This window comes from Oncorhynchus nerka, linkage group LG2 (assembly GCF_034236695.1).
Source record: "Oncorhynchus nerka isolate Pitt River linkage group LG2, Oner_Uvic_2.0, whole genome shotgun sequence".
In the NCBI taxonomy this organism is placed as follows: domain Eukaryota; kingdom Metazoa; phylum Chordata; class Actinopteri; order Salmoniformes; family Salmonidae; genus Oncorhynchus; species Oncorhynchus nerka.
Window position 1 is genome coordinate 82508923 of NC_088397.1, and position 23777 is coordinate 82532699.

The window sequence follows — 23777 nt, forward strand, 5'->3', positions numbered from 1 at the left end:
CTATCTCTCTCAGACAGACACAGACACATACACACACATGCACACACAGAGAGAGAGAATAGATGGAGCAACTTGACAGTAACAGTAAAACCGCACAGGTTTACAACTGAGGTTCTAACTGTATCTCAGCAAAAAGAGATCAACAAAAGGTTTACTTCTCCATCAGGGGATACATCCAAGCTGTTCTTTATGCTTCATCAATTCCGAATTCTGTTATTTTCTGTGGTTGCTAGCCAGATACGCAACTGAGCTGACATCGCTCAGCAAAGGATTATATTTGATTGTTTTTATTGTACAAAAGAAAACAGTCTAGAATACCAGGCATTTGTCTTATTGGAGGCTCAATAACAGTCTGGTTTAGGCCAGAATCAGTTTTCCATAACCACAGCTCAGTAGTGTACTGACATAAAGGTGAATTTGAGGTGAAATGAATGGTGAATCTATACTTCCCTCATTGCATTCCAGACTGTCAAATGCAATTTAAAGTAGCCATAAGCCTGCTTTGTTTAGGATTCTAGTCTCCTCACATGGCAAATGTTACATAGCTTAAGTGCACCCCTAGTGGGCACACCGGGAATTTAAATGATGGATAATTTAGTATTGTTTCTTCTAGTACAGCATTAACACACCTGATTAAACTAATCAAGGGTGTTGATAATTGGTTGAGTTGCGCTGTTGCTGGGCTGGAACAAAAAAGTGCAGTCCTACCGCAGGATTAATGCCGAAAAAATACTGACCTAAGAAATCATAAATCCATGCAACTTACCCCCCTCTCCAAACTCTCCCTTACTCTCCCCAGGCTGCGTACTCGGATGTGCTTTTCCTTTGTGAGGGCTGGCCCCTATGCCTCCGCGACAGGACCGTGATCCAGCTGGCCTCACTCAACCCTCTTCTGCTGCGCCCCGGAGACTTTTACCTGCAGGTGGAGCCCTTTGGAGAACAGGCAGCCCGCATCGTTCTCAAAAGTCTCTTGGAGGAGGGCTGCCGTGAGGTGGAGGAGACCCCCATCCCCGAGACCTCTTACCCGTGCATCTTCACCCTTGACTGGCTGAGGGAGGTGAACGACGGCCGCCATGGCACCCCACTCTCCCGCTGCCTGCTTTCCACCGACCAGGGTGTGATGAAGGTGCCCTGGGCACAAGTTGCCATTCCAGAGTTTCTGGACAAGCCCAAGACCATGACTACACCAAGTGTTATCCGTGACGTTCCGTTTGAGCCAACGCCGTTGCAGATTCCCTCCTCTTCCGACTCTACTTCTTCCGCCCTTTCCCTAGAGACCATGATCCTTCCTGCCAGGGACGGGATCTCTGTGTCTTTGAGACTCATGGATGGTACCACGAAACTAATCAAGGGGGACCATGAAAAACCCGTTCCCAAACCGCGTGCCAAACCACTAGTCAAGCCTGTGGGCTGGGTGTCGCCTAACACCTGGGACACCAGCCGGAACTACCGCGAGGTCGAAGGTGACTACGTGGATTTAGTGGATTTCGCAAAGGAGAAAGTGTCTCTTACGGGATGCAGTAAGACTCCCAACTCTTCTACTCCCCCTTTGTTCAAACCAGTCAGGCCCCCTCCCCCTGTACCGCTCATGAACAGCACCCCCTGTGGGCGCAGCCTCAGATTTTCAGAAGAGCCTTGCATGCCATGCAGCCAGAGGAGGCTTGGTCAGGAGCCTAGTGGACAGGAACTAAAATGCAGGTACAGGGACTCCTACCTGGCAGCTCTACGCAACCCAGTTCCCTTTGAAAGGGGGAGCATAGGTCTGCTAGCTGCTCTGGAGGAGTCTGGCCCCTGTGAAGGGGAGGAGATGGGCTTCAGGGGTCACGCCAGAGGTCCGGGTCAGGACCCCGGGGAGTGCTGTAACCACTATAAGGAGCCTATTGTAGGTCACGAGCCACACCAACATGGACACTTCGGTAAAGAACCCTCATTGGACCTAAATCACATACCACACAAATCCATTGAACCTGCCATAACTCACAAACCAGGAAAAAATAATATAGAAACTCAAATCATCCATAAACTGTGCCAAGGGGAACCCTATCTTCAGACACACCACATGGCCCATCAATCGGGACCTGACTCAAAGGTAGCGTTACCTCCGGCAATCTCTCACCCGGTCATGGTTGATGCATGCGAGTGTGACTACACCTCCAAGCCAATTTGGAACCCGGAGGCAGTGAAAACCATAGGTAAACACAAAACCAAGCCCAGGTCACTGTCCACCGTGTCTGAGAAGGCCAGAGGAAGTCCTCTGGTCCATAAACTGAACAACAGGAGCCACAGTGACATCTTCCCAGAGATGATTCCCCCCAGTTCCCAGGTGGTGCAATGTAAGAAAGGCAAGGCCTTTGGGCCGATGTCCCCCAAGCTGGACAGACAGCAGTCTGCCAAGAAAGGTAATAGTGACTATGTACAGCATCCATATTAGAACATCTCTCATTTGTCAGATGAAATTTCCTGAGTTATCAGTTTTCAGATGAAACAGCTGGCAGTTTCGTCTGACAGCTGAGTGACTTCAACATATGAATGGCGTATCTGTGACCACTGTGAGAACTAACCGTTTAATAGCATGTTTAAAGGGACGGTGATGTTGTTTGGGATAACAACAGATTTGGAATTCAATGAGCCTATACTTACATTGAGTTGGCAATGAATTGAATCCTAGAAACAGTGTCAGTAGATTTTTACTGCTCTGCTATTGTATGAGATGAATGTTTTGTATTTCCCGAGGGTCGAAATACCCCACAGACAGAATTGCAACATTTAGGCTCTAGTATTGTTGTACCACATTCAGCGTACTGTCTTGCTTCATAAAAAGTGCATGTTTCAAATGGACATTGAAACCATCTCTCATCACCAACTTATTTAAACTCAACATTGACCCTTTCTACTGAAAGGTGTCAAAGGCCAGAGGATGCCATAAAGAGGTTCCCTATGATGTATTGGTCTGGGGGGGGGTCCAATTTCCCCTCTCCTGCTCTCTGGTCTGTTCTCCTGGGCAGAATGGCTGCAATCACTTCATTCCACATACCAAGGGAGAAGGACAGAAATAACTTGAATAAGGCTGTACTCTGAGAAGGGGTCATTAGGCCAGTGTCCATTGGCTATGGTAGTAAACATGGCATTCCTTTAATGGAGAGAAACAGTTCCTGTTCCCTAAGCACTCAGAAGGGCCCTAACAAGGACACTCAGAGGACTGTCAGTGAGCTAGGGAGGAAGGAGAGTGCACTGTCCCCATTTCTTATTACATACTTCCTCCCTACACCCTCACAAGGGCACTCAGAGGTCTGAAGACATGTTTGTCAGAAACGATTGGACTGGTGAGGGAGAGGGAGCACAGACAAGCCTTTGTTGGCTCTGGAAGAAGTTAGAATGCTAGAAATCAAAGCCAGGCTTAACAGCCTCAAAGTGTTTGGCTACAGGGAGAGAGCATGTCCAATGCAAGGCTGTGAATTGCGTAAATGTGGTGCGTAAGGATAAGGTTTGCATGAAAGATTCCATTGAGATTTATCTCTGAAAAAATAAATGCTCCCAGTGCTAAAAGACCAAAGGTCACTGAACAGGATATACAGTGAAAACAGTACAGAATAGTGTCAGAATTTCTTTGAAAATGCTGATCTATTGTTTCTTCGAAACAACAAGGAAGACTTTACAGTAGAGCATTGTTCTTCAACCCTGTGTGTTTCACAAACCGTGTCTATCTTCCTTGTTAAATTGAAATTCATATGATCTGTCATTTCTTTTCACCACAAGATCCCCAGCCTGGCAAAGTTGAAACGCGGGCTATTGCACCACCCAACAGACCTGACACCAAACCCCAGAGCCCAAAACGAAGCCCTCAGCTCCCCCCATCCAACCCCCCTCCCCCGTATCCAGTTCTCCTCCATCTCCCTCCACCCAACACTCCATTTTCAGAAGCATCAGCGGCCTGCTTCACCTGGGCATTGTCAGTCTGCCAGGTACAGTGTTTGTTCTGCATTGTGTTTAGTGTTATCCAGAGTTGTCCAATAACAAACACTCATTTTCGTTTTCAGTTGCAAAGCGTGTTGCTACGGTCTGCCCTTATGAATACGACCCTGGTCCACACTTTTCTCCATCTAACCTCTCCATGACACCCTTGTCTCCTCAACCTCCAGGGAGCAGAGACAGGGTGGGCAGGGCTGTGCTGGAGGTCCATGGGGACAGGCAGGGCTGGACATCTCCTCTGCTGTACGCCCATGAGGTGTGCAAAGTGCTACTCTACCTCCACTCCATCCCCAGGTAATACCAATCAACCCCTCATCATCTTCGTTGATAGTTCAAGGGAGTTTACTGTATGTGATTTGTATAGGGTGTAGGTGATCAACTAGTCTGGTCTGCCCTTACCTTACTATAATATCCAGTCATGCATGTGTTGTGTCCTTTTACTAGACATTGAAAACACATTGTGTGAGATGACCTATGAAATTAATGACATGGAAATTAGTATTTTACATAGTTTGTAAATCATTTAAGTGACCCTCTCAGCACTTTCTAGTGCAAGTTGTCAAAACATTCCAGTCATGGATTTTTGGTTATATTTTTTAACCAAAGGGGGGCAGTAAAACATTACTGTACATGCCTCATACACAGGCCTTGTGCTTGAGCCCTATTTGAATACTCTATTAATGCATCCTTCCTTCTTTACTTCCTTCCTTCTTTCCTTGAAGTAATCACTGACCTGACATGGTTTGTGGATTCTACATTTACATTTTTGTCATTTATAAGACGCTCTTATCCAGAGAGACTTACAGTGCATTCATCTTACAGTAAGATAGCTTTTTACATTTATTTTAAATGTATTTAACCTTAAGTCAGTTAAGAACAAATTCTTATTTACAATGACTGCCTACCAAAAAGCAAAAGACCTCCTGCGGGGACGGTGGCTGGGATAAAATAAATAACTTAATAAAAAAATAACATAGAAATATAGGACAAAACACACATCACGACAAGAGAGACAAAACAACACTACATAAAGAAAGACCTAAGACAACAACATAGCAAGGCAGCAACACATGACAAGACAGCATGGTAGCAACTATAGCTAAGTGAGACAACCACATATCACAGTCATAGTAAGTACATTTTTCCTCAATAAAGAAGCTATCAGCAATGTATGTGCTAGTAGTGCATGTTTTTATTTTATTTTTTTAAATCTTCTAGCTTTACCCCCAGCTGACATGGTCTTGGAGCTGGGACTGTTTAAAAGCCAAATGTCCTCATAATACACATTTTACAGTCTAATCTGTTTACACAGCTTTAATAATGGACACACTTTGAAGTTCAAGGTGACGGCTGCCTGGTTAAACAGATAGGCCCTTTAATGTTGTTGCCTTTATGTCCCTCATTTAACCCTTTATGATGCATCCAATCCTGACAAACCACAATGACTGCCAACTGTCTAGTATGCATGCTTTAAAAGAACATAGGGGAAGGTGGGGGCTTGAGTGGGGGGTACTCTCTCTGTGTGTGAGAGCTAGTTATCAAAATCCAGAAAAGAGCCGTTCAATTCTTCAGCCACCTAAAAGGAAGCAATTCCCAAACCTTCCATAACAAAAACATCAGCTAGAGAGAAATAAACCTGGAGATAAACTTGCCCCCTAAGCAAGCTGGTCCTGGGTCTCTGTTCACAAACACAAACATGCCCCAGGACAGCAACAAAATTAGACCCAACCAAATCATGAGAAAATAAAAATATAATTAATTGAAACATCAGAAAGAATGTACCAAAAAAACAGAGCAAACTAGAATGCTATTTGGCCCTAAACAGAGAGTACACGGTGGCAGAATACCTGACCAATGTGACTGACCCAAAATTAAGGACATCTTTGATTATGTACAGGCTCAGTGAGCATAGCCTTGCTATTGAGAAAGGCCTCTGAAGGCAGAGCTGGCTCTCAAGAGAAGACAGGCCATGTGCACACTGCCCACAATATGAGGTGGGAACTGAGCTGCATTTCCTAACCTCCTGCCAAATGTATGACCATATTAGGGAGATAGATTTTCCTCAGATTACACAGACCCACAAAGAATTTGAAAATAAATCAAATTTGGATTAACTCCCATATCTATTGGGTGAAATACCAATGTGCAATCACAGCAGCAACATGTGTGACCTGTTGCCACAAAAAAGGGAAACCAGTGAAGAACACCATTATAAATACAACCTATATTTATGTTTATTTATTTTCCCCTTTGCACTTTAACTATTTGCTCATCATTACAACACTGTAGATATACATAATATGACATTTGAAATCTATGTATTCTTTTGAATCTTTTGGAAGTGTAATGTTTACATTTATTTTTGTATTGCTTATGATCTATTTCACTTTCTTTGGCAATGTAAACATATGTTTCCCATGCCAATAAAGCCCTTAAATTGAATTGAGCGAAAGACCCTTTGAATTGAGGGTGGGGGGGGGGTGAAACCACTAAAACCATTGAAATGACACCTCAATCAGGTAAAGTGAGAGAATGCCAAGATAGTGTGAACAACTTTCTAATATGCCCCAACTCACTTCCCTGTATTTTCCTAGAAAAGAGGTGCGGGACCTGGGAATGACAGTGGTGATCGATGCCAGGAAGAAACCTCCTCCCTCCTTCTTCTACAAAGCCCTACTGATGGTTCAGGTTAGGAAAATAAGAGCCATTCCTTTACATTAAGAGTCAACTGTCAAACTATAATCCATCTGCTGATCTAGATTCTGAGATAAAGAGTTGATAGTGGTGTGTCATACCATGAGGTATCTAGTTACAGGGTGTTAAAGGTCAGGAACAGTTTTGTGAAGGGAACCAGATTAAAGTATGATGACCAAAGTATGAAAAATGACAGTTGCTTCTATATTGATAAAGTTTTACCATAAAGTTACTTGTCCCTTCCCCCATGCCAAACACTTGGATTCATTTTAAAGAAGACAAGGTGACATCACCTTAACTGTCATTAAGGTACACCAATGGCAACATGATATTCGCTCACCTAATTGAAATAAGTACCGCCTTGTGAACAACATCAGAGAATTATTGGTTGCAAAGGGGTGTGGTTTATATAGCTAGATAGCTACTCTACTGGTGCAAAAATTTGACTGTAGGATGTCAGCCTTTGTGACTCGTTTCAGGAAACTAGGCGTATGTCGCGGGTCACTACTTCACAGGAGAGACGTTTGAACGTAAACTTTTCTTTTAAATCAAAATGCGTTTTTTTTGGCAGAAATGCCTTCTGGAACATGTGAACTTTCATGTGTCTTAATAACAAACTTGTATTTCATCTGTAAATACAAATACAATTGTTTAATTAAGAGCCTAGTTGGTTTTGCCACAGAAAAAGAAAGAAACCTTCCTGCTACCCATGATTGGCTGAGATAATGAGTGGGCTGGACATGCCGAGAGATGAGTTTGGATTGGTCTGCCATATAGCATGCTTCTGTCTATTTGAGCTGGTCTGTATGTCTAGGTAATCCTCTCTAGCGCAGCTTTTTTTTATTGTATTGCGTAGTAAAACTGCATAAGCCCAATGTGAACTTAAAGTGTCCTGTTAGCTAACTAACGTTAGCTGGCTGGCTCACTAGCTAACATTACGTGTATGGTCTCCACTTTCTGGAGGACCGAGTTTTGAAATCAGTGGAATTTGAGTATGATAGCTAAGGAGATGGAGAAACGTGTCTCCGGATTACATCTCAAACTAAGGGCAACCATAGCATCCGACAGGAGATGCGTACATCAATGATGTATAAGGGTAAGATAGTCTAGCTATCTACATTTTCAGATATTACACGTTTTTAATTTTGACAGAAAGTGGTTTAATTTCAAGTTAAAGTGTACTGTTAGCAAACTAACGTTAGCTGGCTGGCACGCTAGCTAACCTTACTTGTAGGATCTTATTATTCATATCTCAGACCCAAAAAGTTAAATCAGGGTCCATATCATTTGGATCAAAATAAAACATAATATTAAGAGTCTTTCAAATGAACATTAACAGTAGTTTATTTTAAAATAAAATCTTCTAACTCACTCCAAAACTTCTGACATAAGAACAGTCCCAGAATAAATGGTCAAGAGTCTCTGGGTCACAACCACGAAATACATACTTGTCATAAATAGCTGTTTTTAATCTGTGTTTAATATAGGTTTTTAAAGGGGTGCTTGACTGCTGTTGTTAGTACAGAATGCTCGGATCAACCCTTTAAGAGATGGGTGGGGCTAAAGCTTAAGAGGGTGTGAACAATGCTGAATGGGTGTAGACAAAGAAGGTCTCTCCAGTAGTACCAATTTGAGCCGGTCGGTCACAAATATAATTAAAAGCTTACCCTATTCATCTATGGCAAAGATACTTACATGCAATGTTCCCTCACATTTTTTGGGGCACTGAGCTAATTTCAGATATGCTGAGTGCAAACTTGAACATTGTGAAAAATCTGTGCAACTTCCAGCGTGTGTTTCCTGTGAACACTGATGCTGTAACCGCTTTAAGTTACAGTTTTAACAGTGGTCAACTAGGCTCTGTGGCTTTGTGATCATTATGTAGACCTACCAGTGTGGCCTACCATCAAAAACAGTGGAGAAAATGCATTGCATAACATTTTAACATGAAAATAGCTGTTCTATCATTCAGCCTACAGTAGCAGCCAATGTGTGTTGTTCAATGTAGGCCTACGTTCCATGAGACTTCTGGAAAAAAAAATATGTTGGGTTTGACTTTAACCTGCTTATTCACTTGTCCTTCAGACACGGAGGTGACTGAAAATGTTGTTGTGTTGTTTGAGAAAGAAACCATTTTGCAAAATAAAATGTGTTATTATTCCCATACCATTATTACAAAGAATCAGACACAAATTATGCTACCATCTGCCTATTGGCTACTTAGCTTATTCGAGCCTGTCTCAAATTGACCCATTGAGACAAAAAAAAGCTCTTTACCTGACTAGCATTTCAAAGATAGAAATGCACACGTGTGGTGCTCTCGTAGGAAGCAATCATTCCCAATTGATGACTATAAATGATCTATAGCTGGGCTAATAACTCGCCAACTAAATCAAATCAAATCAAATTGTATTTGTCACATGCACCGAATACAACAGTGAAATGCTAACTTACAAGCCCTTAACCAGCAATGCAGTTTTAAGAAAATACCTCAAATATGGTAAGAGATAAGAATAACAAATTATTAAAGAGCAGCAGTATGTAACAATAGTGGGGCTATAAACAGGACGTACCGGTACAGAGTTAAAGTGCGGGGGCAACGGTGTCGAGGTAATTGACGTAATATGTACATGTAGGTAGAGTTATTAAAGTGACTATGCATAGATAATAATAGAGAGTAGCAGCAGCTTTCCAGAGGGGAGGGGGGGGGGGGTTGGCTCTTGGACCTAGACTTGGCACTCAGAAGCAGAGAGAACAGTCTATAACTAGGGTGGCTGGAGTCTTTGACAATTTTTAGGGCCTTCCTCTGACACCGCCTGGTATAGAGATTCTGGATAGCAGGAAGCTTGACCCCGGTGATGTACTGGGCCGTACGCACAACCCTCTGTAGTGCTTTGCGGTCGGAGACCGAGCAGTTGCCATACCTGGCAGTGTTGCAACCCGACAGGGTGCTCTCGATGGTGCAGCTGCAAAACCTTTTGAGGATCTGAGGACCCATGCCAAATCTTTTCAGTCTCCTGAGGGGGAATTGGTTTTGTCGTGCCCTCTTAACGACTGTCTTGGTGTGCTTGGACCATGTTTGTTGGTGATGTAGACACCAAAGAACTTGGAGCTCTCAACCTGCTCCACTACAGCCCTATCAATGAGAATGGGGGCGTGCTCGGTCCTCCTTTTCCTGTTGTCCACAATTATCTCTGTTGTCTTGATCACATTGAGGGAGAGGTTGTTGTCCTTGTACCACACGGTCAGGTCTCAGGATCCAGTTGCAGAGGTGTTTAGACCTAGGGTCCTTAGCTTAGTGATGAGCTTTGAGGGCACTATGGTGTTGAACGCTGAGCTGTAGTCAATGAATAGCATTCTCACATAGGTGTTCCTTTTGTCCAGGTGTGAAAGGGCAGGGTGGTGTGCAATAGAGATTGCATCATCTGTGGATCTGTTGGTGAGGTATACAAATTAGAGTGGGTCTAGGGTTTCTGGGATAATGGTGTTGATGTGAGCTATGAGTACACGGAGTACACGTCCTGGTAATCCGTCTGGCCCTGCAACCTTGTTAATGTGGACCTGTTTAAAGTCTTGCTCACATCGGCTGCAGAGAGTATGATCACACAGTCGTCCGGAACAGCTGATGCATATTTTAGTGTTACTTGCCTCAAAGCGAGCATATCAGTTATTTAGCTCGTCTGGTAGGCTAGTGTCACTTTTTAGTCTGGAATAGGTTGCAGTCCCTGCCACTTCTGACGAGCGTCGGAGCCGGTGTAGTACGATTCGATCTTAGTCCTATATTGAGGCTTTGGCTGTTTGATGGTTCGTCGCAGGGCATAGCAGGATTTCTTATAAGTTTCCGGGTTAGAGTCCCGCTCCTTGAAAGCTGCAGCTCTAACCTTTAGCCCAGTGCGAATGTTGCCTGTAATCTATGGCTCCTGGTTGGGGTATGTACGTACAGTCACTGTGGGGACGACGACATCGATGCACTTATTGATAAAGCCAGTGATTGATGTGGTGTACTCCTCAATGCCATCGGAAGAATCCCGGAACATATTCCAGTCTGTGATAGCAAAACAGTCCTGTAGTTTATCATCTGCTTCATCTGAACACTTTTATATAGCCCAAGTCACTGGTGCTTCCTGCTTGAATTTTTGCTTGTAAACAGGAATCAGGAGAATAGAATTGTGGTCAGATTTACCAAATGGAGGGCAAGGGAGAGCTTTGTACGTGTCTCTGTGTGTGGAGTAGAGGTGGTCTAGGAATTTTTTCCTTCTGGTTGCACATTTAACATGTTGATTAGGTAGAACTGATTTAAGTTCCCTGCATTAAAGTCCCCGGCCACTAGGACTGGCTGAGCGCTTTCCTGTTTGTTTATGGTGTAATACAGCTCTTTGAGTGTGGTTTTTGTGCCTAGCAAATGATATGAATAAAATGTGCACACGTGGCTACATGCAGCTCTCGCTTTGATCTCAAAACAAGCGCATCTACTCAGGACTGCTCATGCTGTAAACACAGTCCATTTCAAAGTGAATGGCACAGATCCATATGTGGCAATGGTCGAATTGCATATAAGCCTACTGCAGCTCTGATTGTTTATGCCGCACCGGTCTGTGTGTCAATACAATAGAATACTACTCTGAAGTGTTCTGCCTCCCACAAAATCTCTTGCATACTTAGTTTGCATACTAAGTCTTGCATAGTTTGTTTTATTATGTTGCATTGAAAGTGACTATTATTGCGTTCATTCGATCACAATTGTCCCAGTAAAGAGAAACGCTGATAGTTTTAACTGAACGGGAAAAGTCTAGAAAGAGTGAAGTTCAATCTCGTGCTTCTCACTGGTCCTGATATTTCTTCTGTGTGGCTTAGAGGGAACATTGCTTATATGTTTCCCCTTTCATCTGTGTCTGGTGTAAGCTAGTTACTGCCTCGCTTGGTCTTCATGCAGCATGGAACAAAAGGGGGGGGATTGGTCGTTCAAAACTCTAACGCAGTTGTTAAGTCAACACATCCATCAGTGCTGCTGTGAACAGCATTACTAGACATGCCAAACGGAAGATGTATAAACAATCTATATATAATTGATGCATTTCAATGTTTGAGTTGCTTTGTGTATCCCCAAATTTGCTTGAGATTACTTTACTGCGACAGTGTTCACTGCATCCAAGTTACTTGAAATAGTTGTTTCAAAGAGCTGTAAGTCAATATAAGCTCCCTGCCCGCTCAGCCTGTCTTTTAAAACTTCCTGGTAGTTAGCTTAGAGAGAAAAAGTACTTTTCATAATGACTGTTCAGGACCTTTAAAATGCTGTATGGAGGTATCTAGTTACTGGATGTTAAAATGCAGTATGAAGTCATCTAGTTACCGGACGCTAAATTGATAAACAACCAATCCGTCTGTACTGAAGAACAAGCTATGCAAACATTTTTCAATGGACCCTATAATCATATTGCATACATTGTGATGATCTGCAATGATGTCTTGTCCTGACATGTTTCCTTAATGGTCGTCTCCATAGGAACAAGCCCTGCATGCAGTCCGCATTGTGCTGATGTTAGTTGACAAAGAATCAAGCCCTCGCCCTGAAAGACACCCTGGACTACAGGTCAGAGGGCATACAGACACACATGCGCACGCACACACACCCATAATTCTATTTTGCAAGACACCATGGATTTGTCTAAAGGGGGGGGGTCCTCCTCTTGTCTCCTCCTCTTCATATACACTAATCTGAAAGCAATACGAGGGATACTTCCTTTCCTCATTTTCAATCCTGCAATCTGGACTATTGAGACATGTCCACACAGGCCCTCGCTCTGTAATATGACTGACCCCTCCCCACATGCCTCCTGTCAATCAGATGGACATGGTGACTTCTCTGAAGGCCCTGCACAAGCTGGTGGAGGGACAACAGCTGACCTCTGATTTGGGCGGGACCTTCCCCTACAGCCACACTGATTGGCTACAGTTTCATCAGGTGCAGTATAATATTTATAAATGGTTTCAACATATGTCATGGCCTCTTTAAATCATTTGTATGGTCAAGATTTCCAGTAGATTTCAAATAAATCGGATATACAAGTGTCATCAAATTAATTTTAAATTGTTGTTGACAGATGTAGGATCTTATTTCGATCATCCTGTTGCAGGAGTACTGTCCTGCAATCCAGGAAATGTAAAACTTGTAGTGTAGTTGTAAGAAATTTCAGACTACGAAAATGTTTTAAATCAACCCCTACATGTCCATTAATTATAATCCACATAATAATTCAAATTTCCTGTTGTTGCAGGATTAGTCAACAAGGATCTTCTTGGGATAGTGGGCGAGTTTGGGCTTGTTTGCATAGCTGTTGTCATTGGTATTCCAAAGCATAAATCCCCCCCAATCTATTGCATTGGCTTTGTTTTGAGTCTGGATCCTAAAATCGATGTTCTTAATCCGTTTCAGAAGCTCATTTCCTTTGTGACGGACTTGCAAGGGGCAGCCCATATACTACATAGAGCAATCAAGAAAATTGATGGCAATCCAAAAATGGACACCGCCCAGGTAGTTACAGTTTCATGAAGTAACTTAAATAAAACGTTCTTTTTTTTAGCTTTAGGTTGTTGTTGTTGTTGTTTTTTGTTCAGGACGTCCAGCTATCTATTCAAGATCAGAAGACCTCAATGAAAGAGGTACTGCAGGACATCCGATTGGTTACTTTACAGAGAGAAGGTGGGGCCATCCTGGCCAGAATGAGGAGGGAAGAGTTTCGATTTGCCAAGTCCGATGACTACAGGTATTGGTCTTCATCAAATTCATGATTTGTTGTGGATAACTGATGTGTAACACCCATACAATTGTGAAAGACACTGCCCAAGCTAAAACGGGCTATGTGGCAAGTGACCACAATTCATCCATCTCTATGGTATCAACCATCTAGGTGATGCCACGACAGCCATTTTGTGCCAGAACTCCATAAACCATCTATCATTGTGAAGTGGTGAGGACAGGAGTGAATGTTTGCTTACGTCCACCTCTTATTACAGTGACGCTTTGGAGTCAGTGACGGTCCTGTATAACCAGGTGGAGGAGAGTGTTCATACGCTGGTGATGAGGTCCAACGAGTCACTGCGGCACCTGGACTTCCTGCTCAAACTCAGGGAGGCGGAGTCAGATCTCGACACGGTAGGTCAGGAGGTTGCAACGTTACAGGACATTCAGATAGAATTACAGTGTCTTCAGAAAGCATTCACACCCCTTCCCTTGACTTCTTCTACATTATTTTGTGTAATAGGCTTGACTTCAAAATGGACTAAATATAGATTTTTCTGTCACCTGCCTACACATAATACCCCATGATGTCAAAGAGGAATTGTGTTTTTTATATTTTTACAAATGTGTTAAAAATGAAAAGCTGAAATGTCTTGAGTCAATAAGTATTCAAACCCCTTTGTTATGACAAGCCTAAATCATTTCAGGAGTAACAATTTGCATTTTGACATGTATTTTATTTAACCTTCATTTAACGAGATTCTTATTTACAATGATGTCCTACCAAAAGGCAAAAGGCCTTCTGTGGGGACAAAACACATGGCAGCAACACATGACAACACAGTATATGTTGTGTTGCTACCATGCTGTGTTGTCATGTGTTACTACCATGCTGTGTTGTCATGTGTTGCTGCTATGCTATGTTATTGTCTTAGGTCTCTCTTTATGTAGTGTTGTGGTTTCTCTCTTGTCGTGATGTGAGTTTTTTTTCTTATATATATTTTTTATTGTATTTAAAAAAATCCCAGCCCTCATCCCGAAGGAGTCCTTTTGCCTTTTGATAGACCATCATTGTAAATACGAGATTGTTCTTAACTGACTTGCCTAGTTAAATTAAGGTTTAAATAAAATACAAATAAAAGCATGGAAACAACACCACATAACAACAACATGGTAGCAACACAACAAGCAACACAACATGGCAGCAGCACAACATGGTAGCAGAACAAAACATGGTATGAACATTATTGGCACAGACAACAGCACAAAGGCAAGAAGGTAGAGACAACAATACATCACACGAAGCAGCCACAGCTGTCAGTTCCAGTCGCTAGCTGCGGCGAACTGAAAAGAGGAGCTTAACCAGTCACATAATCATTTGCATGGACTCTGTGTGCAATAATAGTGTTTAACATGATTCTTGAATGACTACCTCATCTCTGAACCCCACACATGCAATTATCTGTAAGGTCCCTCAACATTGTAGTTACTCCACAATAGTAACCTAATTGATAGAGTAAGAAGAAGGAAGCCTGTACAGAATTAAAATATTCCAAAACATGCAATTTGACAGAGCTTGAAGAATAATTGGCAAATGTTGCACAATCCAGCTGTTAATCGCTGCCACAGGTGCTTCTACAAAGTATTGACTCAGGGGTGTGAATACTTATGTCAATTTTTGTATTTTATTTTCAATAGATAGATTTCTGTATTTTATTTTCAATATATCTATAAAAATGTCTAAAAACATGTTTTCACTTTGTCATTATGGGGTATTGTGTGTGGATTGGTGAGATAATATATTTTTTTCATCCATTTTGAATTCACGTTGTAACACAACAAGATGTGGAATAAGTCAAGGGGTATGAATACTTACTGAAGGCACTGTATATTGTGTACAACAGCCGTTCTTATTTGTCACTTAGAATAGGAAACTACGCCTGCCTGCTTTTAAGGATCGTACCCTTTTTTTAAATTTTCGCCTAAAATGACATACCCAAATCTAACTGCCTATAGCTCACGACCTGAAGCAAGGATATTCTTGATACCATTTGAAAGGAAACACTTTGAAGTTTGTGGAAATGTGAAATTAATGTAGGAGAATATAACACATTAGATTCCATCATCTTTGAAATGCAAGATAATTTAGAGGATGGCCACCAGACAGCAGCAGTGTTTCAGATTGTTTCAATGAAGCATTACATTAATACACTATATATATTGTATCAAGTCTGCCAGGAGTTTGTCCAATTAAGCCGAATTGGTCAATTTATACATTTTCAAGTACATAAATACAGAGAACATACATTTTCAAGTACATAAATACAGAGAACATACATTTTTTATTACCATAGCATTTTTGTAAGTTTAGACACTCTAAGGAATGTCATACATGTTGGATAATTAGCTTCCCTACAGAAAAGACACTAACCTTCACACATCTAGATGGTCGGATGGGGTGGGTGTGGAGCCAAAGACAGCAGGGGTTCAAACTGAAGAACCCAGTTCCTACATTTGAAAATAAAAATGGATTTTTATCAAACACAACTATGCTACCTGTTATCTCTGGGACCCTCAGGATGACAAAACAAATATGACTGAATATAAGTATATTATTTACCTTCAGAGGTGAATGTGTCAAACCAGTTGCCGTGATAAAAGCGTTTTGTGGTTGTGCACTCTCCTCAAACAATAGCATGGCATTTTTTCAATGTAATAGCTACTGTAAATTGGACAAGGCAGTTAGATTAGCATGCTCTCTGTAATATGCTTTCTGCCGATATAAGACATGTCTATGTCCTGGAAAGTTGGCTGTTACTTACAACGTCATTCTAGTCACATTAGCAACAACCTTCCCAGTTTAGGGAAACCAATCCCTTAGAGGTTAAATCAAGGGCACCTAAAATGATTGAAAGAAAACGAATACTCTATTCACGTAGGTCTAGTATGCCTTATGATATATATTTTTCTATCTGAATGTGTACTTCATAGGCCAAGATGTGGTTTAATACAGAAGGAGAGCAACAGCTAAAGGTTTCCAACTCAACGGAGGACACCCTGGAGAGTGTGAGCAAAGCCCTTCAGCACTTTGGCTCCTTCCTCACTCAGGCCAAGGTACAGCTGGGTTGGGGTTAGACTGTTAATAAAGCTTATGAGGTAAATTCAAGTCAATGATCAAAATTTTTTGTAAAACTAACAGAGTGGGCCTTTAAGGCCTTTAAGGGCTGATTCCTTAGTTGAGATCTATAGATGTGATTCACATTTCTCTGCAGACTCCCTATTGTCCTTAGTGGAGGCTATTCACAAAGGTCTGGTTTATATAGAAACAGTTTTACTAGTCGGAAGTTTACATACACCTTAGCCAAATACATTTAAACTCAGTTTTTCACAATTCTTTACATTTAATCCTAGTAAAAATGCCCTGTCTTAGGTCAGTTAGTTTCACCACTTTATTTTAAGAATGAGAAATGTCAGAATAATAGTAGAGAAATGTCATGTTCTGACCTTAGTTCTTTTGTTATGTCTTTGTTTTAGTATGGTCAGGGCATGAGTTGGTGGGTTGTCTATGTTCGTTTTTCTATGATTTGGTATTTCTGTGTTTGGCCTGGTATGGTTCTCAATTAGAGTCAGCTGTCAATCGTTGTCCCTGATTGAGAACCATACTTAGGCAGCCTGTTTTCACTCTTGAGTTGTGGGTGATTATTTTCTGTTGAGTGTTTGAATTCTGCACCAGACAGAACTGTTTCAGTTTCGTTCGTTCACTTTGTTGTTTTTGTTCAGTGTTCAATTTCTTTATTAAAAATTATGGACACTTACCACGCTGCGCATTGGTCCTCACCTTCTTCCACCAGCAACGGCCGATACAGAATCACCCACCACCAAAGGACCAAGCAGCGTGGTAATGAGCAGCGCTATCTGGAGGAGGTGACAACATGGGACGAGATAGAAAGGTGGTCGGTCGACCCAGGGAGAGTGCAGGAGCCCGCCTGCGATTCTCTGGAACAGTGCGAGGAGGGATACCGGCGAATGGAATTGGCACGGCGATCAAGGAAGCCCGAGAGGCAGCCCCAAAAATTTAGAGGCACATGGGGAGTGTGGCTAAGTCAGGTAGGAAACCTGCGCCAACTCCCCATGCTTACCGTGGAGAGTGGTGGACCGTGCAGGCACCGTGTTATGCCGTGAGGAGCACGGTGTCCCAAGTGCGCAGGCATAGCCGTGTGCGTTACATCGCAGCGCCTCGTATCGGCTGGGCTAGAGTGGGCACCTAGCCAGGTGCCATGAAGCCGGCTCAGCGCATCCGGTCTCCAGTGCGTCTCCTCGGGCCGGGGTACATGGCACCAGTCCTACGCATGGAGTCCCCGGTTCGCCAACACAGCCCAGTGCGGTTTATTCCACCTCGCCGCACTGGCCTGGGTACGGGGAGTATCCAGCCAGGTAGGGTTGTGCAGGCTCGGTGCTCGAGACCTCCAGTGCGCCTCCTCGGTCCGGTCTATCCGGTGCCTCCTCCACGCACCAGGCCTCCGGTGGCAGACCCCGCACCAGGCTGTCTCTCCGTCTCCTCCCTACAGAGTCTCCCGTCTGTCCTGAGCTTCCGGAGTCGCCCGTCTGTCCTGAGCTGCCGGAGTCGCCCGTCTGTCCTGAGCTGCCAGAGTCGTCCGTTACTCCGGTGCGGCCGGAATCGCCCTTCACTCCGGAGCTGCCGGAATCGCCGGCCACTCCGGCGCTGCCGGAATCTCCCGTCCATTCGGGACCTATTGCAGTCCGAGGTCGGCGGCGAGGGTCGCCGCTCGAAAGGCGTCACGGAGGCGGGTTAAGAGGCGGAGAAAGACTATGTTGGAGTGTGGTCCACGTCCCGCGCCAGAGCCACCACCGCGGACAGACACCCACCCAAATCCCCCCCCCTATAGGTTCAGGTTTTGCGGCCGGAGTCCGGTCCGGGGGGGTGGTACTGTCACGTTCTGACCTTAGTTTTTTTGTTGTCTTTGTTTTAGTATGGTCAGGGCGTGAGTTGGGTGGGTTGTCTATGTTCGTTTTTCTACGATTTGGTATTTCGGTGTTTGGCCTGGTATGGTTCTCAATCAGAGGCAGCTGTCAATCGTTGTCCCTGATTGAAAACCATACTTAGGCAGCCTGTTTTCACCCTTGAGTTGTGGGTGATTATTTTCTGTTGAGTGTTTGTATTCTGCACCAGACAGAACTGTTTTGGTTTCGTTCGTTCACTTCGTTGTTTTTGTTCAGTGTTCAATTTCTTTATAAATAATTATGGACACTTACCACGCTACGCATTGGTCCTCACCTTCTTCCACCAACAATGGTCGTTACAAGAAAACGATTTACTTCAGCATTGAATTATTTCATCATGTTCCCAGTTTGTCAGAGGTTTACATACACTCAATTAATATTTTGTAGCATTGCCTTTAAATTGTTTTACTTGGGTCAAATTTTTCGGGTAGCCTTTCACAAGCTTCCCTCAATAAGTTGGGCGAATTTTGGCCCATTCGTCCTGACAGAGCTGGTGTAACTGAGTCAGGTTTATAGGCCTCCTTGCTCACACACGCTTTTTCAGTTCTGCCCACAAATTTTCTATAGGATTGAGGTCAAGGCTTTGTGATGTCCACTCCAATACCTTGACTTTGTTGTCCTTAACTTAAGGTAATCAAATGGCTACCCGGACTATTTGCAAACTGTAGTCTGTATTTCTTTTGGCGGTTTTAGAGCAGTGGCTTCTTCCTTGCTGAGCGGCCTTTCAGGATATGTCGATATAGGACTCGTTTTAATGTGGATATACAGTGGGGAGAACAAGTATTTGATACACTGACGATTTTGCAGGTTTTCCTACTTAAGTAGGTAGAGGTCTGTATTTTTTTTTAAATCATAGGTACACTTCAACTGTGAGAGACAGAATTTAAAACAAAAATCAGGAAAATCACATTGTATGTTTTTTAAAGTAATTAATTTGCATTTTATTGCATGACATAAGTATTTGATACATCAGAAAAGCAGAACTTAATATTTGGTACAGAAACCTTTGTTTACAATTACAGAGATCATACGTTTCCTGTAGTTCTTGACCAGGTTTGCACACACTGCAGCAGGGATTTTGGCCCACTCCTCCATACAGACCTTCTCCAGATCCTTCAGGTTTCGGGGCTGTCGCTGGGCAATACAGACTTTCAGCTCCCTCCAAAGATTTTCTATTGGTTTCAGGTCTGGAGACTGGCTAGGCCACTCCAGGACCTTGAGATGCTTCTTAATAAGGAGCCACTCCTTAGCTGCCCTGGCTGTGTGTTTCGGGTCGTTGTCATGCTGGAAGACCCAGCCACGACCCATCTTCAATGCTCTTACTGAGGGAAGGAGGTTGTTGGCCAAGATCTCGCGATACATACATCCTCCCCTCAATACGTGCAGTCGTCCTGTCCCCTTTGCAGAAAAGCATCCCCAAAGAATGATCTTTCCACCTCCATGCTTCACGGTTGGGATGATGTTCTTGGGGTTGTACTCATCCTTCTTCTTCCTCCAAACACAGCGAGTGGAGTTTAGACCAAATAGCTCTATTTTTGTCTCATCAGACCACACGACCTTCTCCCATTCCTCCTCTGGATCATACAGATGGTCATTGGCAAACTTCAGATGGGCCTGGACATATGCTGGCTTGAGCAGGGGGACCTTGTGTGCGCTGCAGGATTTTAATCCATGACAGAGTAGTGTGTTACTAATGGTTTTCTTTGAGACTGTGGTCCCAGCTCTCTTCAGGTCATTGACCAGGACCTGCCGTGTAGTTCTGGGCTGATCCCTCACCTTCCTCATGATCATTGATGCCCCACGAGGTGAGATCTTGCATGGAGCCCCAGACCGAGGGTGATTGTCCGTCATCTTGAACTTCTTCCATTTTCTAATAATTGCGCCAACAGCTGTTGCCTTCTCACCAAGCTGCTTGCCTATTGTCCTGTAGCCCATCCCAGCCTTGTGCAGGTCTACAAATGTATCCCTGATGTCCTTACACAGCTCTCTAGTCTTGGCCATTGGGGAGAGGTTGGAGACTGTTTGATTGAGTGTGTGGACAGGTGTCTTTTATACAGGTAACGAGTTCAAACAGGTGCAGTTAATACGGGTAATGAGTGGAGAACAGGAGGGCTTCTTAAAGAAAAACTAACAGGTCTGAGAGAGCCGGAATTCTTACTGGTTGGTAGGTAGGTGATCAAATACTTATGTCATGCAATAAAATGCACATTAATTACTTAGAAATCATACAATGTGATTTTCTGGATTTTTGTTTTAGATTCCGTCTCTCAGAGTTGAAGTTTACCTATGATAAAAATGACAGCCCTACATGCTTTGTAAAAACCTGCAAAATCGGCAGTGTATCAAATACTTGTTCTCCCCACTGTAGATACCTTTGTACCTGTTTCCTCCAGCATCTTCACAAGGTCCTTTGCTGTTGTTCTGGGATTGATTTGCACTTTTCGCACCGAAATACATTAAACTCTAGGAGACAGAACACATCTCCTTCCTGAGTAGTATGACGGCTGCGTGGTCCCATTGTGTTTATACTTGCGTACTATTGTTTGTACTGATGAACATGGTACCTTCAGGTGTTTGGAAACTGCTCTGAAGGATGAACCAGACCAGTGGAGGTCTACAATTTGTTTTCTGAGGTCTTGGCTGATTTCTTTTAATTTTCCCATGATGTCAAGCAAAGAGGCACTGAGTTTGAAGGTAGGCCTTGAAATACATCGACAGGTAAACCTCCAATTGTGTAAGGGGTGCGGAACTGGTGGCGGGGAAGTCAGACGCAGAAGAGCAGAACTAGGTAATAGCCGGAGCAGTTTAATAAAAACCCAACGGCATAAAGAAATAACCAATATGGGTAGAAAACCTGACGCGCACCAGTAATCATGTGCGCAAGCACTTACAACAAACCATTTCACACAAAGACATGGGGGGAACAGAGGGTTAAATACACAACACTTAACGAGGGTTGACGATGGCTAGAAGACCGGTGAGGCCGACTGCCGAATGCAGCCCGAACAAGGAGAGGAACTGACTTTGGTGGAAGTCGTGAGAGTAACCCCCCCCCCTTGCGCGTCGACACCAGACCTCGAGGATGACCCGGAGGGCGAGGTGCAGGGCGATCCTGATGGAGATGTTGGAACTCCCGCAGCATAGAAGTGTCATAGAAGGGCCAGCCACCACCGGCCTGAGGAGAGACACATGGAACGAGGGGTTAATACGGTAATCGGGGGGAAGCTGTAACCTGTAACTCACCTCGTTCAGTCTCCTCTGGACTTTAAATGGCCCCACAAACCCAGCTTCCGGCAGGGCAGGTGGAGGGGAAGGTGGAGGGGCAGGTGGAGGGTCGAGAGCCAGACCTGGTCCCCTGGTGCGAACACCGGGGCCTCACTGCGGTGACAGTCTGCGCTGGCTTTCTGGCGCAGCACGGCGCGCTGAAGGTGAACATGAGCGGCGTCCCATGTCTCCTCCGCGTGCCGGAACCGTCGGAAGCATATCGGAGACATATGTTTACCTACCCGCCGTCTCCGCCTCTGACAGGGGATACACGTGACTTCTGGGAAGTTCAGCGTCTACCAGGAGATTTATTGCACAATCCCCCCGTCGATGGGGTGATAATTGAGTAACCTTCTTTTTGGAGTAGGCGAGAGTCAAATCGGCATATTCGGGGGGAATGCGCACGGTGGAGACCTGGTTTGGACTTTCCACCTTAGTAGCACCAACGGAAACCCCTAAACACCTCCCTGAGCACTCTCGCGACCACCCCGGGAGAGCCCTCTGTTGCCATGAAATAGTGGGGTCATGGCAACAGAAGGGTCACGAGCTAACCAGGGAAAGCCTAGTACCACGGGAAACGCAGGAGAGTCAAAGAGGAAGAGACTGATTCTCTCCTCATGACCCCCTGTGTCACCATGCCCAGGGGATGGTAGCTTCCCTAAGTACCCAGGACCCTAATGGTCGACTGTCCAGAGCGTGAACTGGGAAAGGCATAACCACTGGGACAGTAGGGATCCCTAACCTATGGGCGAATGCTCTGTTGATAAAATTCCCAGCCGCACCTGAATCGACGAGCGACTTATGCTGGGATTGCGGGGGCACTAGTAATCATGTGCACAAGCACTTACAACAAACAATTCCACACAAAGACATGGGGGGAACAGAGGGTTAAATACACAACACTTAATGAGGGAAATGAGAACCAGATGTGTAGGAAAACAAGACAAAACAAATGGAAAATGAAAAGTGGATTATGGATGGCTAGAAGACAGGTGACGCCGACCGCTGAACGCAGCCCGAACAAGGAGAGGAACGACTACGGTGGAAGACGTGACAAATTGACTCAAATGATGTCAATTAGCCTCTAAAGCATGGCATAATTGTCTGGAATTTTCTGGAATTTTTCAAGCTGTTTAAAGGCACAGTCAACTTAGTGTATGTAAACATCTGACCCACTGGAATTGTGATACAGTGAATTATAAGTGGAATAAACAATTGTTGGAAAGATTACTTGTGTTATGCACAAAGTTTTAATGACTCCAACCTAAGTATATATTAACTTCCAACTTCAACTGTATGTAGGCCTTATCTCAAGTTAATATTTGTCTCTGAAGAGAGGAAAAACTACATTCAATACATCCAGATGAGCCAGGTTAATAAATCCCATCTCATTTTTCATAGATGTATGTTTCTTTGACCGGTTTATTTTGAGATATCCATTTCATAATTTATTTCCTCTTACACCACAGCTGCATGAAAAACACAGTTGGAGCATATTTCCTCAGAATAAATCATGAAAAACCTATTCATCACAATGAATTGCGCTTATCAGATCTTACGTAATGTGCAGATGGGGAGGAAAAGCAGGAGTTGAAGGAATTTAAATCTTTGTTATTCATCATAGGAGAAAAAACAGCAGACCTTGACACTGATGATGGAGGTTGAGAAGATTCTGGGTCCCAACAACTCTAACACTGAGATGGAGGTTTTTCTGACCGTGATGAACACTTTCAAATCCTATATGGCCGACTTTCTGTTACGAGCGGAGAAAAGGCATACCGAGCTTGACAACATGGTGTATGTCTATCGCTTCTGTGAACAGGTTAGTCGAGCAATACCCTGGTTCTTTCAAAACCTCTTCTTTCTCTTTTTACTCTTTTATTGCTTCCTTTCAGCCTTAATTCTGGATCAAGTCCACTTAAATTTCAGTCAGCTACAGAATATGTATTACACTTTGATGGAGGACTGACAGGAATCAAAATGGAATTGATTCTAACTCTGCGTCATTTCTCCCACGATATTACTTTTACCATCACTACCACCATGTTTCTATGTTGTAAATCATATCATGTATGAACCGAAGGAAGGA

General features: G+C 43.7%; 1 protein-coding gene across 1 annotated transcript in view; it reads left to right on the forward strand.

Annotated features, from left to right (window-relative positions):
• The window catches only part of LOC115143501 (pleckstrin homology domain-containing family G member 4B-like), a 64290-nt gene that overhangs the window by 23586 nt on the left and 16927 nt on the right, over positions 1-23777 (forward strand). The window contains 12 exon segments of the mRNA XM_065003606.1: positions 800-2399; positions 3757-3884; positions 3887-3962; positions 4140-4263; positions 6564-6657; positions 12167-12253; positions 12509-12625; positions 13097-13195; positions 13279-13427; positions 13678-13816; positions 16394-16516; positions 23313-23510. Coding sequence (XP_064859678.1) covers positions 800-2399; positions 3757-3884; positions 3887-3962; positions 4140-4263; positions 6564-6657; positions 12167-12253; positions 12509-12625; positions 13097-13195; positions 13279-13427; positions 13678-13816; positions 16394-16516; positions 23313-23510 — 2934 coding nt within the window.